Source organism: Polyodon spathula, chromosome 18 (assembly GCF_017654505.1).
Source record: "Polyodon spathula isolate WHYD16114869_AA chromosome 18, ASM1765450v1, whole genome shotgun sequence".
In the NCBI taxonomy this organism is placed as follows: domain Eukaryota; kingdom Metazoa; phylum Chordata; class Actinopteri; order Acipenseriformes; family Polyodontidae; genus Polyodon; species Polyodon spathula.
The window spans coordinates 27,185,113-27,204,812 of NC_054551.1; the positions used below are offsets into that span (position 1 = coordinate 27,185,113).

General features: G+C 36.1%; 1 protein-coding gene across 2 annotated transcripts in view; it reads right to left on the bottom strand.

Moving 5' to 3' along the window:
- LOC121330988 (guanine nucleotide exchange factor VAV3-like) overlaps nucleotides 1–19,700 on the bottom strand; it is a 68,574-nt gene that overhangs the window by 32,232 nt on the left and 16,642 nt on the right. For both annotated transcript variants that reach the window (XM_041278050.1, XM_041278049.1), the window contains exons 3-4: nucleotides 1,776–1,834; nucleotides 1,300–1,365 (exon numbers count right to left, since the gene is read on the bottom strand). In XM_041278050.1, the coding sequence (XP_041133984.1) occupies nucleotides 1,300–1,365; nucleotides 1,776–1,834 (125 nt within the window). The remainder of the gene's footprint in view (nucleotides 1–1,299; nucleotides 1,366–1,775; nucleotides 1,835–19,700) is intronic.

The window sequence follows — 19,700 nt, forward strand, 5'->3', positions numbered from 1 at the left end:
AATGATGCTGTTTTTTAAAGGGGAAATGCATTTGTACTTTGTTCACATTCCCATATGTAGGCCAAACACCTTCGTTCATTAAAGGGACATATTAATTCCTGACAATTCTGTATAGTTTCGTATTGCTTTGTACACGAAGTTCAATGTTCTTCATCATGCCCTTCCAGTTGTTGAAAGAGTCGGGCCCAGACAGCACAAGTTCTATTCCTCAGCCAGGACAAATCCCCTCAAGTAATTCTAGAGTAATGTGCTGCCTTATCTGTTAGCACAGTCCAAATCTGTCACACTCTCTTCAGTACAGCAGGCTCCTGTCAGCTCCACAGTGCAGCTGCTGGCAGTGCTTCTTTGTCAGTATTAGATAAAAACTGCTACAGCAATCCAAAGCCTTTTCCATTTATCAGCAAGAGGGGAAACAAACAATACTTTCTCACAAAGTTTAATTTTGTAATTGCACATGCACTTGACTGTACAGTACCATGCGAATGCACCACAATCAGACAGAAATGGGTAGTGAGCAAAGGGAAACGACACAGTGTAACAGATTGTGCCTGTTTCAGTGGCTACCATCTTTTCCCTGAGGTACCCTAAAGAGCTACAGGGCAGATAGGAGGTACAGAAACTGCTCAATGTCTTTTCTGCCTTTGTCTGTTGGCACTAATGAAAGAACCCTGATGCGTGGCCAAGAAGCCTGAACTTTCAGAGACAGACTGAAAGTAGCTACAGGCCTGCCTTGTCAGCAGTGTCTACCCTGGACAACAGATTGTTGTCACCCAGAGATTTGCAATAGTCTAATATGTTCTACACCCCCCTGAAGGGCTGCAGCTAATCAAATCCAAAAGAATGGGGGGGGGGGGGTAATGCCCTCCACCTTTGGGAAGCTTTTCATTATGTTTAGCGTTTATGTCTGATATTTTATGGGAATTAACTGTATGGTTATTCCTAAACCACTAATTCCAAATGGGGTGGTAATTATAGTGAAGACCTCAATGTAATAATGTTTTTGCAAACAAATGAAAGCAAAGCTATTTAGTTATAGCTCTGTGGGCCTGTTTATTTTATCCAGATATCTATCATAAACAGTGAGTATCAAAAGGTAACAAACGCATCTCCCAAAGTGAACCCACTGGGGTCCCTCCTGAATATGGGGATTTCTAAAGGGTTTACTAGTTTTCTTTATAATTGTGTGATGGTTGAGGGGTATTGCAGTCTCCTTAGTGTTACCAATATATAACCAAAGCATGTTTTTAATCTGTTTTGTAATCTTTTAATTTAGGGATAACATTACAATTTCATACATACTCGATTAACTCATCTAGGCCTTTGTAGATATCCTCGTCACCCACACTTTCTTCTGTTGGAAACGGCCTGCAGGGAGAAAAACACAATGGTTTCTGCTCGACCTCAAGAAGACCTCATTTACACCTCTGTGCCACTGAACGCATGTAATCTGATGTGCAAACATGAATGAGGCCTTGATGTTATCTTATTATTGTTGTTTGGTTCATGTGTCAAAAATGGCTGGCTGTAAAAGATGTGGGTATGTAACATTATTGAAAGTACTAATAATTTAAAGATGAATACTAAATAAATAAATAATACAGTATGAAACGTATTAAGGATATGCTATTCACATGAAGCCACAGTAATTCCATTCTACTCTAAAAAGGTATGAAATAAATAAAAACATGTCACATTTTTTTGACAAATCCTGTGTGCTATTTTTAGCATTATGTATATAATAATATGCACTGTTCTTACAATTCGTTGACACCTACCTTATTCCTGTATGTTGTGCTATAACTGTGTGAGAAAGCCGTGACAAGGTCTCAATAACCTAAAGAAAAGAGAAGAAAATCACTGAACAGTTGTCTGAAATGTCATAATGTCTATTGAAATGACTGACTACTGCAGCTCACTCTCTGGAAAGAAAATAACAATATTGTGGGTGTGTTATAACAGGTTTTCAAAGCAAGGTTGTTGGCAGAAAATTCTATTTGTTTTTTAAGGGTTGTAAAATGCAGTCAACATAAACATTGTAAAATGCTACTTTACACTTATATTTTGTGACTATAGAATATTATTTAAATGATTACAAATATGTTAGTAACATATTGGTTACAAACGGCTTTCTATTTAAAAAAAAAAAAAGGTTGTACAGCTTGACAGGAAACAACATACAAATTAATCTTAGAAAAGCAGATCAATATTACCTGCAATACATCTCTAACAGTTTTAAAGATGGCAACATTTAAACAAACACACACACACACACACACACACACACACACACCTTAACTTTATAATCAGAGAAAATAAATTTGAAGTAATAAGACATCCCCACTTTATTTATTTTCTCCATAGAATTCTGATATTTTTAAATTTAGAAAACCCAGAGAACAAAAATATTATGGATTCTGTTATACAGGAAACACACTTCTTTATGTGGGTGCAGTTTTCTCATTCTCCACTAGGCAGCACACTACTAAAATTAGTAATGCTAACTGTCTCAGGAATAAAAGAGCCATAGCATGATAAATGAGGCAGTTTTGTAAAAAGGCGCTCTAGTCTAAAACCTTAAATTGTCACAAACACGACTATGGCACCATTCTCATATTGACTGAAACACTTGATAAGCTGCAACCCAACAACCTAGCGTCAGAACTACAGTACCATGCCCATTAAACACCCTCACGATGGTGTACACAGTTTTTAAGCTATCAGAATACACTTCATGGAGGGATTCACCAACTAAATCAAGTTGTAAGTGCTGCACAAAATCCATTTAACCGATGGTTGTACTATCCTGAAGTGCAATTTTTTTAACCTAATTTATTCAAACTTTAACTATAAGTTCATGCATAATCCCCCCCCCCCCCCCCAAAAAAAAAAAAAAAACATTTTGTTTTTCAATATTTGGGTGAAAGTGAATGTCATTATGTATAATAGTGCTTTTTCTTTTCACAGGACGTACATACATACATATTATCACATCTGTACACAAAGTGGTCGAACCATTTGTGTACCAGGAAAAAAAAAATTTATATATATATATATATATATATATATATATATATATATATATATATATTTTTTTTTTTTTTTTTTTTTTTTTAAGTCTAGGGGCAGCCAGCAGCCGTTTTCCACAGGAAGTAGTTTCATGAATTTTGGATTCACAGCTTTCACAAATTTACTGTACGTGCCTATGATAACCTTTTTTTCTTTACATGACAGTAAAATATGTATTTAATACAAATGCTAGAATATGACTATGATCATTCTATTATATTATGCTGAATTCTCTTTTTAGAATCATACATGCGGGAGTCGCTGTTCAAATTACACTAGAACATGCTGCGATCAGCATTTCTTAGTACAGGCAGTCCTCGCACTTGAGATACAACTGGTTCATGAAAGTCGCGTTGTAAGTTGAAGCACATTTTCCCATAGGAACAATGTTATAAATTTGGGTTACGTTCCTGACTCTTCAGCCAGATAATATAGTTTTACAAAAATGACCCGTTATGTTGTACTCATGCAAATATTTATTTAACTATTTACACTCAGCCCGGTGGTTAAACGCATATTACTCTGGCATTTATACTACTCTGGCACCTTGTTTAAGTACAGCCTCAGGGCTTTCCAATGACGTTTCAGTGGGTATGTGGTACTCCTAGCGGAAAATACGATCGCCTGAAGTTAAACCCTTCATCGTTTGAAGAGTTCACAGCTTAGGGTTAGTTTTGAGTCAACTGCTCTTATCAGGCACTGTTAACGGAAAATAAAAAATAAATAAATTTAAAAAACTGTTACATGCATTAAAAAAAAAAAACCCTGCTAGACTAAGTCAGGTCGACCGCGACAGGTACAGCAGTTCGGACCCCATGTCTCGCCGTGTGGAGAATGTCGTGTTGATGTCGTAAAGTCGAAGCAGGGTAATAATGCAAAAGAGATCTAAGTGCCCTGCGTCGTAAGTTGAAGCGTCGTAACCCGAGGATCGCCTGTGTTTGGTGTCATTTTCTAACACTTTCAGTGCCAATATGTTTGCATATAGTGTCTTGTGTTGTCAAGGTAACTCAAAGCTGGCTGCCAAAACCTTAAGTGAATGAAAAATGATTGCTGTAAAGGTTGCAATAAAACCACAGTGCTATTAAAATTGATTGTCTGTCCTGGATCCAAATGTAAATCTGGATAAAAAATTTAAAAAAAGCTGTTAAGGCCTGCACATACTGTGATGTGTTTGTTTATTTATTGAGTACAAGCAATAAGGCAGTATGGCTGCATGCACTCTTAGCGTACTTTTAGGGATTTGTTTATTTTTTTTATATATCACAGATACAACCTGTATACTTAAACCAAATTAATTAATTACCATTTGTAGTTTAAGTTTTGACAATTTTTTCAGTTCTATTCAAGTGCCATGTAACATACTGTAGCATCTTACATAACAAGACACTATTAAAGGAATGATGTGGTTTCATGAACTTGTAACCCTTACCAGTCTGGAATAATGTTCAATGACTGTAGAATGTAAAACAGTAGTTTGTTAATGGAAGTTCCAGCAAGGTTTGTTTAACATTTTAGTGTGCAATATAAACTTGAAAGAGGAAATCAATTTACATACACCTACATTTTCAATAATTTTACTCCATACACATAGGAGACTTACTGGATGTGTGGGTGTTGCATAAATACCATACAGGATACAAAGGACCAGTCTATTTGTGGAATCAGGTAAAGAAGTAAAAAAAAAAAAAAAAAAAAAAAGAATTACAATGAATTATGAACGTCTCAATGTGCAAGTTGTAAACAGTTAATAAGTGCCCCTTAAAATAGCGCGTGTCCCTTTATCAAAAAATTATCATTTGCGTTGTCATTTTGTGTGTTTCTTTAGTCTTTTTTAGAACCAGCATTTAACTTAACTTTACTGCTCTCTTCAAACATTTCATTAATTGTTAATTATTTAATCTCTCTTAATTGTTAGTGGAACTGCAGTAAATAACATGTATAAACAGTACAGTGTTAATCCTTACGTGAGCTCCAGACAGTATGAAAATGTCCATGATAACACACTAGTACAGAATTTAGAGTAGTAATGAGTGGTAGAGTTGGTCACTGATTTATAAGATCGATATTGAATGTTTTTGTACAATAGGTCTGCCCATCCACCCTGTTAATGCAATACAATGCTGCTATAGCAGTGCTACGCTTGCTGTTTGGTATAAATTTGTACTTCGATGAAGGGCAGTTCGTTACAAAAGACCTGTGCTACAAACCTCTGCAACATAATTTGTAGACCACTTAAATGCTGTAGATTTGCTTTCTCCCTCTTTCATTAATTTAATTAGAGAACAGCTTATTTCCCTTGTTTGGCACTCTATGTTTTTGCATATCTTTTTGCATCCAAGAGGAACTGCAGTGAACTAATTCGACAAAAAGAAAGTGCAAGAATAATGCTACCTACTTCTGTATTTCATTTATTTTAATCAAAATGTCAGCAAAAAAAAAATATGCATATGCAACATCTCATGCTTGCAGTATACTGAACAACAGCAATGCTGAACAATAAAAAAATATAACTGGCTCCAGCATATTACATGGCATATGTATAGATCCCACTGTTGTATCTAAAAAAAAGGAAAGGAGACCACAAAGGGAACTCTTAAAAGTTGTCTTTATGTTTCTGTAAAACATTGTGGTTCAAATTGCAGGGTCTCAAGTAAGCCCATATTTCTGAAATACAGCCCACTGCACTAATTAACCAGGGTGCAGAGGAAGGCATGTTAAAGTCTACAACAGCCACTGTTTCTGAATCAGAAAACAGCTAAATCCCCAAAGATGTACCTCTGTTGTCTATTCAGCTCTGTAAAGGTCCACTTTAAACTAAAAACCCTCCCTTCAGGATTTGAAACATTTAAAAATGACTCATAATTGTTTTAGGGCAAAAAAATCCCAAAAAAAACATTTGTTTCTCCATTCTCTTTACTCATATAATTGTGCAAAAGCAAGAGGGTGGTTCAGTGAGATAACCGGCCACTCAGTCATGCAAAGAGATTAACAGCTCAAATAAACAGCACTATGGAAACCTCCAGATCCACCCTTAGCCTACCCTGACTCTCAGCTCAACAGCTTATCAGCATGTATTTGCTGTGCCAATAGCCACTGCGAAATATAATTCCCCTTCGCAGCTGTTTACTGTTATGCTGTTGGTCTTACAAGGCATAGGTATAACACTGTCAACAAGCATGTCAGTCTCCCTGACCTATATTCATGGCATGCGCATGTAAAAATATAAAAGTGACGTACAAGCAGATGGACACATACCTTCACATCAGCATAGATCCCCAGATTTTGATAATCTCAATAGCTTGTGCTAAAGTATTATGTTTCATCCTAATTGAACAAGCACTTCTCTAGATGTAACTAAAGAGTTGTGTGACTATGGACAGAGAGACAGACAAAAAGGGTGCCTCCATGTTCCTCAGATTATGTTAAATAATGTCATGAGCAAGTTTCATCAGAATTTGACAAGGGGTTTTCTAGATGAATGAAAACATGTACGAGTGACATTCAGGCAGATGTTAGTAGTAGTTTGTTTGGGGTTTTTATTTTGGGGGGGGGGGGGGGGGGGTTTAAAGGGGGGGGGGGTGGCCAAGTAAAGTGGGTATTTAAAAGTGGTTTATTTCTGCAAAGATTATTTTGCAGCTGCAGTGTGATGTTTTTCAATGGATTCAGGTGAAATGAACCTCGGGGTTCTTCTCTTATCTTTGTCGGGATGTCTTCCACAGATAATTCTGCCTTATGTTTCAGTGCAATACTCCTCAAAAGTATGACTGTAGTGATAAACTAGTGCCTATTTATGTTGTCTTAACATACTAACTGGATTCCAAAGCAAACTCACCGAACTGTGAATTAAAATACACATTCTCTTGAGTGTCGAGGCTCAAGGCAAAACTTTTTAACTGAAACATTTGGAAAGCCTTCACAAAATTGGAATGCTCAAAATGCATTTAATACAGTATGAGCTTTGCCTACAGCACAACTTCTGTTCCAAAATAATGCTTACTACGAATCCTGCTTTATGCCATGTCTCTGCAGAATCATTTAGCAATCTTTGTATTGTTTTAAATTACAAATTACAGTAGAGTGCTTTTTGAAAATGTAATACGCACTACATGGAATATCGACCTCCACCCCACATTCAGCATATTGTATAATAAATAATGCATTCAATTGACACCAGGGGTCACAAGATGATAATGTTCTGTTGGAGAGTAATATGTATATATATATATATATATATATATATATATATATATATATATATATATATATATATATATATATATATAGAAATCAGCAGTGTATTACAGTACAGGATTTTCTGATTTTCCACTTTCTGGTACAAACTGTGCACTTTGGAGTATCATTTCAAACACATAAAACAGAAACATATCTGAGTCCCACTGTCAACCGTCACATTCAAGCATCAAGATACAATTGTGAAATTCCACAGAAGTCTAAAATGTGCCTCATTAAAGAATGCGTTGGCTGGAGATACCCGAGTGAAACGCTGAATTATTTTACACTGTTCCACTTCCACTTTGCAGCTCTACCTGTTTTACACTGTAATGGCACTACCAGAGCATATGGACGTGATGTGATTTACAGATAACTCTTGTGTCTTTTATTCAACGGGTCCAGTTGATGCCAAATTCCTTTTTTTTTCTTTCTTTCCAGTGAAGAGCACTCCTGTAACAACCCAGTTTCTCCATCCTGCCAAGTCAAACACCAAACACCTAAAGGTCAGACCATAAGTGCATGAACCAGGTAGAACACTCCTAATAAATCAAATGGAACAGGGCTTAAACTACTGGTGGAAACTTCAATAACCATTCCACAAAGAAGTGGGCTGATAATGTCACCATGCCTTAACCATTGCATTGTGAAATAACCAAAAGCACTGTATTTACAAAGTAAATATATCATAAGAATAAAAAGGTGAACAATAACACCATATTCATTTGCCTAATCTAATATCACTTGAGACAGTAATATAATTTCAGCAGAGCGATTAAAAGCTCATGGTTTGATACTATTGCCTAATTGGAATTGTGAAATCTGGTGCTTATACTTTTAATGTTAAGGTTATGACTATGGCTATGGTATCAATTTCCTCTCTTCTTAGAGATACTGCGGCGGTTGTCAGGCAGCGAGACCTATATTCTCAGAACGAAAGCTATTATTAGCCTCACTGTCATGCTGTATTTCATAAATGTATATTTTACATTCTAATTGTAGCTTTAACTTCAATCAAATGAAGACTAGAAGTCTGCCATGTAGGTTTACAGCGATTTAGTTCAGGAAAACAAATGTTTTTTTTTTAGCACCACTTGTTTAGATTATACTTTTTAAAACTTCATTTAATCCTTCTATAATACCAATTTGAGGTCAACTCGCTGAAAATGTGAAACAGGGTAGGTCTCCATCTACACATAGAAGGCAGCAGGTTTTTGTGGGCCCTGGTCAGTGGACCTCCAGTGGGCCTCCCTCTAAACCGGACATGTCTAGAGGGAGACATGAGTTGTCCAATTAAAAAAAAAAGAAAAACATTTAAATACAGTAGTAAAATCAAATGAATACCCTTTAGTCTACCAGTAACACAAATTAAATCATGCTGCTCTATTTTACACATTACTGTACAGTATGAAAATTGTGTAATGAAGACACTGGTCAGGAATACAGTTTAACACAGCAGGCTCTATTACACTCCTTCTCTGGAACCAACGACAACACCCACAACCAGGTGGACCTGGTTGAAGACAAGCCTACATCCAAACATTTGGACACATTTATTCAAATAAGGCACTGAAAATGATCGATAAAAACACAGACAGAAAACAACCTATAAACGATATAACACACACACACACACAGAATCCAGGTGCCTGCAAGGATCCAATTGAGACTGAAAGACCCCACCATATTTACAATGGATCCAGTGCCCAAGTCATGCAACAGCCCAAGTCAGGTACAACAACAGGCAAGCTATCCTAAAAGCAATTAAGCAACCGGACACCCAAATCATGCAATGTCAGAATAGGCTGCTACTGTTTCTCGACTACTGTAACCACACAGCGGAGCGTAGGAACACCTTCACACCTATCCAAACCTCCTTATGGCAGGCAGAAATCCAGACTTTTTTCCTCGACCCAACGAAGCTTAAAATTATACACACTGGCCAGTTCACCATATATAATGAAGCAAAATGCCCCATCCATGCAACAGGATTGCCTTTTTGTTCATTTGTACAACTGGACTTTTGTTTACCATGTAACTATGAGTGATGTAGTTTGAAATGCTTGCTATTTGTATTCGATGGTCATTATTGTTAATACCGTAAGATTGCTATCTACCTGAAAATTCACTCTTTATATGTCTACTGGCTTTTTGTTGTGCGTTGTCCCATCTGGGTTCGAGATGCACAGTAGCTTTTGTTTGTTTTCTTTTCGCTAGCATACAGTAAGTGGGGTGGCAGCGTGAGTCCCTGCATGATGCTCCAGCCGACTGGCATCTTAGATGTAGTTGTTTTTTCTATTTTTTTTTTTGTTCTATTTGTTTTCAGTGCATGTGCTACTTGCAGCCACACGGGGGGGTCTCTCTGCTATCTATTGTAGAGATACTCAGGATCTGGGAAGTGGGTTATTTTCAACTGAATTTCTCAAACTTCCTTAATGACTATCCATTACATTTCATTTTGGACCATGCATGGTTTAAACACATTCATTAAGAGAGCTAAATGCCTTGACTTCCTTCACCGTACGCATGTTATTATTACACTCATCCAGGAGACCCATCTTAAATCTGCCGATGTACACAAATTCCAAAATAAACATTCTAAAATGATTGCCTACTCTTGTGCCTTGAACAAATCAAAAGTAGTACTGATTGTAGCCGACAGGAAGCTTAAATTTACTGTTGGTGTGTCTGAGGGAGATTCTAAGGCTAGGCTATGCTCTGCAACAATTACTTTGAATGGCATTAAATCGTATCACTATACGCACCCAAAGTATTCAATCCCCGGTTCTTTGAAAATTACTTAAACTGTCACAATTCCCTGACAATGCAATTATCCTGGGGGGGGGGGGGCTTTCATTTGTCTCTTAATCCAACACTTGATACGTCACTAGGGAACAGCAGACTCCCCTCCCGCCACTTTCACATATTTTCAGAGTTTTGCACAGGAGTTGAATGTATGGGACGCATGATGAGTGAAAAACCCAAATGTTAAAGATTCTTCCTGCTTTTCTCATTGATACAAAACATATTCCTGCGTTCCCAGGCTTCTCTTGTCTGGGTATTAACATACACCCTAATTTCCAACAGATTCGTAAAGACAATTTGACAGCTGTTTTGGTAGAATTTCTATCATAACAATGAATGTCCTTCCTCACATTAATTTTTTATTCTCCATTCCAGCCATATCACTCCCCCACAAATATTTGGAAGAAATTAACTCTGTGTGTGCTTGCTTATGCTCTTTAGATATATGGAAAAAAGTGCAAATATTCATTGGATTCTCTCCAAGATCTTAAAAATGTACTCCCTGGGTCTGTTTTTTTTGTGTCTTTGTCTTTGCTCAGCCCTTTGTGCCTATGACCCTGTAGCTCAATCCTTTAGTTCAACAGCCACCACAAGATGTCCTCTCTTTCTCACCATTTCATATCTCATAATACTAATTCCCTCCAGGGGGGACTATTATCAGGGATAGAGGACTTGGCAAGCTAGGAGTCAGCCTTAACTAGAATAGGGTGTGAGATAATATTTTTACATCCTCCAAAAAACTTGCACACCAATTTGATTCACTTAAAACTTGCACACAGATTTTATGCAACACCATATAGGCGGTTCTAGATGAAAATCACTACCAATCCTCTCTGTCATGGGTGAACTCAGGGGATAGCAGTTACTTACCTACACATATTTTGGGAATGTCCTATCATTGTAAGCTTTTGGGCATATGTAGTTACTGTGTCATCTAAATTAATTGGTGTGGAGGTGCTGCTGACTCCTGAGTCTTAGTGATGACTCCCAAATTGCCCTTAATCTTCACAAAATTTGCTAGCAGGGCTAATGGGAGCTAAGAATTCTATTTTAAGGGATTGGGTGGAGTCTAAATTATCACTCAATCATTTTTGGTTATACACTTTTCTAGACATTACACTTATGGAAAGATGCACTGTGAAATTGCACCAGGTCAATGCAGTCACGGTGGTCGCATGGTCAACTGCGGTCTGCAATATCAGAGATATGATTCTTAATATATTGTTTCATTTTGTTTATCACGTCTGTTTTGTAACCTGCTTTGAACCCTGGTTGTTTCTAAATTTTCTTAAAAACATGGCAATTCGTTTATGTGCCCAAAACCAAAGACAAGCATAATATTTACAACGGCATTTAGAAATGACCTGATAAAAACATATGGTTCCAATGATTTATTTCATTAATATCAGATCTCCAGTCTGCGGTAAGAGGAGGCTGGACAAAGATAGTATGATCTTCACTGACTGATGAAAGGCAAGATTTTCACAAGGGATTGCACATTTTTCCTCATTTCAAAAAGCCGACAGGCAGTTAGAGGATTTAACTCAATAAGGTAACTACAGGAGAATTATGGAATCTCAATATTGAAGCAAACACAACTTTATTAACAAACAAGAGAATTTAGCAGGAAAGTACTTTGCCAACAGTGTCCTCCTGAGAAATGAGACAGCCCATTTGAGACAGGAGCACTCTGGGGGAGCAGGGGCTGGGGTACTCCAGGGTACACTTCCCAGAACATTCCACTTTTCTCACATGATAGTTCTGTCACTGACAGTTTTGTCTCCATCACAGTTTTTTCCAACAATCCAATATGACTTATCACATGGACTACATTGAGTATAGAATGCATGTGCAAACAAGAGAACAAAAATAGCCACTTAAACCTGTTAACCTACAACAGATATGGATAGTGGGTTGTTTTTTTGGCATTTTCTTTGTAAACAAATCTTTCTAGCATATTCTTCTTCTAAAGAACACCATTTATTTAATTAAATAATCCTGTTATGGTCTAAGTCTCCAGCCTTGGATTTACCAAGTCTTGAAATAATGAAATTGACAGTGCTGAGTGAAAGCATATGGCTCATTTAAATAGGTTGGATATTTTCCAGAACCCTGGTGCATTGCACTACCTAAAGAATCATCTGTGCCTGCAACAGATGATAATACATTGCAGAACACTCCCTAACAAAGAAAAATAATCCAGAGAAAATACATTCTTCACCTATCTTTAGAAAGGATACAGGGTCCAATTCCCTTCAGTTAAGCATTGTCACAGTAGATGACAATGCTTAACACAAGCAGATGCTGAGTAGTTTGTGCTGCAGCTCAAACACAACGTTCTGGAATCAACTGACCCTGGTTAGTACCTCTGCGGTGCTGTATGTCAAGTGTGCTGCATGGTGATCTAGAGCCAGTACACTCATCAATCATTGATTAATTGGCAACACTATTCTGTGTGTGGCATTAATGAGACTGCAATCACGTGGCATGTTACCTATTTGTTTACGTTCACTTGCACTGTATCTGAAAGCAGTTACACCTTAACTACACACCTGTATTACTTAGCCAGTTGCAGTGTAGTCGATATTAAAGTATCACGGATTACAAGGAGAAGGCATTTTAGTGTGTGTGTGTGTGTGTGTGTTTAATGAGTGTAAGCAATTGCTCGCATTGCTCCTTTCCTGTAAGACTATATATCAGACCCGGGACAATTATAGTTGTACTTGATATTTTAAATCAATTTTGTTTTTAAATATTCAAATATTAAATGCACAAATGTTTGTATATTGTGGGAGTATTAAATACTGTATATTGTTTCAGGACTGAACCCCTGGGTTAAAAGGTGTAGTACACAGCCTTGTGTACTACCATTCATTATTATTTAACTTGTCATCAGACTTTGGATTATAAATAAAATACCCTTGCATCTGGATTATCGTTGTCTGTCTATTATTGATCACCGCATCACTCCTGCACCTGCACACTGCTAACCACTTTGTCAGTCCTATATTAAAGTCAACATCAAGAGCAGTGTTTATTTCACACATGCAAAGGTGCTTGTGGTTTTATTAGTACTCACCACATAAAATATACTTTTCTCTGATACTAAAGCATTGCTGCAATAAATAAAAACATACAGCATACAACATACAACATAGTTTCTTCACACTATGACCACTGACTGACACATAAGATAGTAACTGTCATATACTTTACAGCTGAACTGAACTTGAACTAAATTTTTGCTATCTTCAATTCATAATAACCAGATATGAGCAGCCAAATCCATCTTTATTGTTCAGAAGAAATCACACGCACTGCACACCACTGTATTCAGATCCATGGAATTTATCATGAAAAAGTATTCATTTAAATTTGATGGCAAATAATGAAACTTATTCTGAATACCAAACCACCTCAGTTGTTAACCATGTACATAAGATAAGGATATTAAACGTAAATGTAAGAGACTATTAATTTTAGAAAGTTCAGTTTGGTTTTCTCTCACAGGGATGTTTCACCACAAGGCTTCATTACAGCTCACCACAGACAACGACACAACCTAATAAAATTAACTAACATACAATATTTTCTTAGGAATGCAATTCAAACACGTTTATTAAAATACTTTCAAAGTCAAAATGTACAAATCTTAGTTTGGCATAGCTTAGAAAAACACTTAGAAACCTAAAATCATGCTTCAGCTAGTTACAATATAGTTTTACTTTTTGTTTCAATTACAGATACCTTAAACTGTATTAACACCAGTTAAAAGTGTCTAGACCTATGATCAGTGCCATACAATTTAATTAAATATCTTAAACTCAAACTTAATTTGAAATGATTAACAGATGTGTTGTTTTTTGATATCTTTAGTGCAAATCATGTTACTAGTAAGGGCTCTGTAATTTTCTATAGAATAATAATAAAGCATTTCAAACCAGCAAAGAAACTGATTGCATTAGGGTCAGGAGCCTTTTTTTTAAATCAGATGTGTGGATTTTAGTTATATTAATAAATCCTGCTTGTCGTTTATAAACAGAAGTTCATATCACAAGCCATCTCATGTACTTGACTGCTTTGTGTGCAGAAGAGACAAAAAGTACCCAAAGTAAGCCAAAGTACTCAAAGCTAAACAATCTCATTTATAATAAATCACACTCCAGAATCACATGTATATTGAACCCTAGAGCCAGAAGGGGGTATCACATGTATATGGAACTCTAATTCTCTGACCACATTCTATGAAGTGGTTTTAATCTTTGATATCCCTCAATTGATTATCTGATCAATGAACATTATGGGATTTTTTCAAAATCAGAATTGCTCTTATTTCACCTTGAGAGTTGAAGCTAGTAAAATACAATACCTTTTTTTAATACAGTAAAAGGAAATTATGTATTAATGATGTATTAATGCTATACCTATTAAACTTGATAACCTTTGAAGTGAAAACTAGTTTCTCTAAATTCAAGCCACTTGTTTGAAATATTGCTGCTGTTGTGTTCAAGTTCAGGATTTGCCCTAACAATAACAGCATTACATTTCTCTCTAGACTGCTTCTTAATATCCTTATAGTGCTGCCTGTAAACAAAATCCACAGCCAGCCTGGTCATTCATTCATGAACAGCACACTTTACATGTACTGTATTTTGCTTTATTAGCCACACGTTAGCATTTAAAATTCAGTCACATTGTTTAAGTCCTAAGTGAATGCTTTAAAAGGATACCCTTAATAATCAATGACCTTATTATTTTCCATCTTTACAAACTATTCCACCAAAGAATTCTTCTGAAAAGACTAATTTGGGTTGATGTTCTGAAGTGAGATAGGGAAGATAATTAGTGTTACACTGAAGCCCATAGGTGATAAACTGTGCAATGAAGGCTGTGCAACATTGAAATGCTTCCCCAACTCGTTTGCTAGAATGGAAGTTATAAGTATCTATATGAATGTACCAAAATGTACACTTACTTACACTACATGTATACTCAGTTATATCTATGAAGAGTTGAATAGGATACTACCACTGTCTAAGATCCTCAATAGAAATGTGTTGCAAGAGCTAACTAACTGAAATCCACTTTCAGGAATGGCTCCAAGACCATTACAAACTTACAGATAGGGTGATTTAAGGTGATAGTATATACAATCCACTTGTCAGTCCTCTTTTACAATACTATTTCATATTTTTGTTACAACAAAGAAGGGTGACCAGGTTGGTCCTGTGTTTAAGGTGTGTGGGAGTAAAAGTTTATAAAAACAATTGAAGGACTATCACAGATGTTTTTCATGTGCTTGTCAGAGAAGGTTCTTCATCTTAGAGTAAGTATGCAAACAACTTTGATTTTATTCAGATGACAAGCATTCTTTAACAACAGTTAAGTGAAGTGAAAATATGCAGCAATGTAAACTAAATACACCCCACTCTATTCAAAGGACTACTTGGCTTAACAATTTAAGGGTTCAATATTGCTGTTTGTACACACTTTACAAATGGATGAAGTCTCTTAGTCAAATTACATTATAAGCCTTTATCAGCTATTGACCTTACACTTTTGTGGCACATCAAAGGGCAGTCAAGTGATGAGCCCAAGACTGGTGTTTGCATTAACAAGGCAAACACATGGCAGGCTCTGCCACCTATTCCACTAAGTATTCTCTACAACAAGTTTTCCTTGTGAAGTTCAGTCTCTTCTACTTGAGTGTAACATATATCATTGCAGAAGAAACAAGACATGAACGGGTGTGAGTGGCATGAAGCTCAACAAGGGCCCAGGAGTGGTTTAGAAACAAATTTTAAATTGAGCAGATGTAACATATACTGATACCATCCATGCCAACCACAAGGTCAGGGAGATCTGGGTATACAGTCAACACTCGGATACACGTTATTCGCATTTTATGGTCCTTGTATTAAGAATAAACTCAATCCCCATATATATATATATATATATATATATATATATATATATATATATATATATATATATATATATACATGTACAAATGAATGCACTTACTAGTCACATGCAATTTCTGACTCCATCACCAGTTTTCTGATACAAAGCCCATCTCTTCAATGTTACAAGTGACTCGTTTAACCATCAAAACACATGTTTTTTTTTTTTTTTGTTGTTTTTTTTTTTTTTCCTAGCATGGCAAATAGGTCTGTTTTTTTTTTTTTGTGCACACAGCGCTTCCTCAAAAAACAAAGCGAACAAGACATGTAAAACTTAATCATTAAACAGTTTTAGATATTGTGATGCATTTAAATCTGTGATCTTCAGCTGCTTTTGAGCATTTTCATTTGCTAGTGAACTGTAAAATTACGGCCTTATCGAGCACTATATTCTGCAATTGTGAATACTGATTGGACACTGCTTTAATTCTGGAAACTTTTAAATAGTTATTTTTAAATCTTTTGCTAAATTGCATTGACTTTTACATTTTAAGCAGTTCTGAGCATGGGTATCATTTTGATTTAATTTGCTGTAGTGTCATTAACCATAACTGAAGTCAAAATTTTATAGGGTTGGATATGTGAGTGCTGATTGTAATGTGTGTCATTGCACTTTAGTGACCGCAAAAGGTCACAAACTCAAGAGAGATTTGAATGATCATTAAAAACCTGTGGAAAAAAAACCACAAGAAGTTGACAAACATTTTGGACAATGTCTGCTTCAGCACTATGAGTACTGAATGAGTTAGTCTACTTCTCTATATTTTTTTGTAAATGTCCCATGCCTTTTCCAGTGGTGACTGATCACTCCACCCACTTATGTATGACAGTCACTGTCACCTCCAACTCAACCTAATGGAGAAGAAATATAAAAACCACAAATGAATGATTAATTAAAAAAAAAAAACAGGAAGTGTGCTTTCCCACAAAGTTGACACCTTTATAAAATATAAATATTTTGATCACATTTATCGGTCTCCATTGGGACAGATCTGCTGAGCTGACATACTTCCTGTCCCCCACTTAGGAAGTTTTACTTTGACTTCCAGGCAGGGGGGTTAATTTGTAAACAGAAAGGCACTGGATCCTATAATTAAGGAAGAGGGATAGTATTTTTGTTTACACACCTTATGTCCTGACCTTGATTTACAGTGGCTTCTATATATATAGTTCTCATCTGCTTGGGGATCAGATTTTCATGCTTTACTGTTGGTGTCAGTAGCTGCATGCCAACCACTGCCTATCCATGGTTTTAACATAATCTTTAGGTTTGAACAATACCAGTGGCACGTCAACTAATAGGAGGGGCAACATTGTTGGTTAAGAACGACATCTTTAAATATATTGTTACAGTACACTTGTCATTCAATTCATGGAACAATTCATTGAACATTTATTAATGTGCACATTGTGTTTTTTTCAGGCGATTCATCATTTGAAAACTGCTTCTTTCTCGCCTGTCAGACAAAAAGGAACGGGGATCTGGTGCAATCCGGCACAAATGAACCCCTGCTTACTTGCATGTTAAGTTAACAAGGAAACATTAAAATGAGGACAAAAGCATGTCAAAAATACATTACAAATTGAAGCAAAGTTGCATAACCACTTAAAATTCAAGGGGATTTTTTTTTTTTTTTTTCATTTGATATGGTTAATGCTTACAGTTAACCAGTACTCCTTCACCCTGGAAGGAACCGTAGTATGTTGGCTCTCTGCAGAATTAACACTCAGAGGCAGCCTCAAGCATGTTCATTCTGCTGTTGCTTCAAATTAGTGTTTTGTTAATATAGGCGATGTCCAATCATGCACTGAAAACCATCCTCTGACTAGTAAAAAACACACTGCCTGCTATTGTGTGAATATGACATGCTGTAGGCCAATTTACTGTAGATCAACCCATCCTTTTCTACAGTTATAGGGCTCTGTGTGCACCCCTTTTTAGTGCATTTAACTTCTAATCACAATGTATTTCAGTTATTATTCTGTACTGGATTGGCAATGTCAGTGTTTACGTTTTGGTTTACAGTATACTGGCATATAACAAAGTCAAACACATGACACATCACATGGTAAAGAATGACATTGCCCCATGATGATGTACGTAATTCATTTTCTAATAGTTCCTTTAAAATAGTTGCAACATTTCTGTTCCTTTGTGATCTCATGACCTGCATAGTTCTAACATTCCACCCTCATCCTTTTGCCCAGTTAGTTTTTCACACAGATGATACTGTTTATATATATATATATATATATATATATATATATATATATATATATATATATATATATATATATATATTCCACTGTTTATACAGTTTTCTTGATTTAACAAACATTAATAGATACAACCATCCAAAGCGTACTGCAGTGTTTTTATAGTCATGTGTAGAAATGATGTGTATAATTTAAATGACAGACAAACTACAGAATAATGATGCATACTGCTGCTTATGATTACTCCCATCGTCAGCTGATCTTACTGTGAGACACTGAACATTCCATTATATCCCAATATACTATAGTATATAACTATATCTTAAGACCACTTGACTAAAAAGGGTTCCTGAACTCATTTCTATAGCTGTACTGCCCAAACCCTTATGAAACATGGCTTACAGTGGCTTACAGTTCGGTGTGGGAGACATGTGGCTTCTATAAATCATTATAAGCATCCATTTATGGGTTCTGTTCCACATATTGCACATGTTATCCAATACAGTGGTGTGATCATTGACATCCTGTGTCGGGGACTGGGAAATAAAACCAGTGAGCTACAGAACTGTACACTAAATGTTATGGCACTCAAAATAGTTATGTGTGCAATGGTATACAGTATCTATGGTAGAGAATCCAAGCAGTTTACAGAGGTAATGTCATAATCAGGGGTGATTTGCGATTTTAAACTGCGTCTTTTATTGCTATTGTAAACTTTCAAAAATGTTAATATACAGATTTGTTTGTCTTTTCAACATTTTGCTTTCCTTTTACTTTCCTTTTTTAAAGCTAGACATTCTATGTAAATGTTCTAATTTGAAATAGCACTATAAAGAAGAAAAAAAAGACACATCTATGCACAAAATTTTTCAAAATCCAGGATTTATCATTAGGCACAAATAATTTCACTTTGAAAGCGCCTAGAGCAAAATGTTTCTCAAAGGGTAACAAACATGTCAGCTCTTCTCTACTTTTTTAATTTTGCAACCTCAACAGACATTTCTGTTGAACGTGCACTGGGATAAAAAATGCACAAAATGCAGCTATTTAACATAATCCTAAACGACTTCTAAACTTACTTTTCAACCTCAGGATGTGGTTCACAACGAAGCCCCCAATTTTCCTTTACCGGTATCTTATAAAGGCAGCTGCAAATCTGTAGCAATTGCATGAGCATTTCAGCTCATGATTATAAGGGTGGTGTGTGCATTGTCATGTTGAACCCATTTTAGCTGGACATTTGGTCATTTACAGGTGTTTGCAGGTCCTTATGAAGAAACTATTCCAAGATGAACAAAATTGCACTGGGCAGAGTGTAACCAACAGATTAGATTTCCTATGTTGACAGGTTTCTGAAAATATACAAGGGTTATTTTTAGTCCTTTCAGTTACTGACCAAGTTAAATAAAACTGATTTTT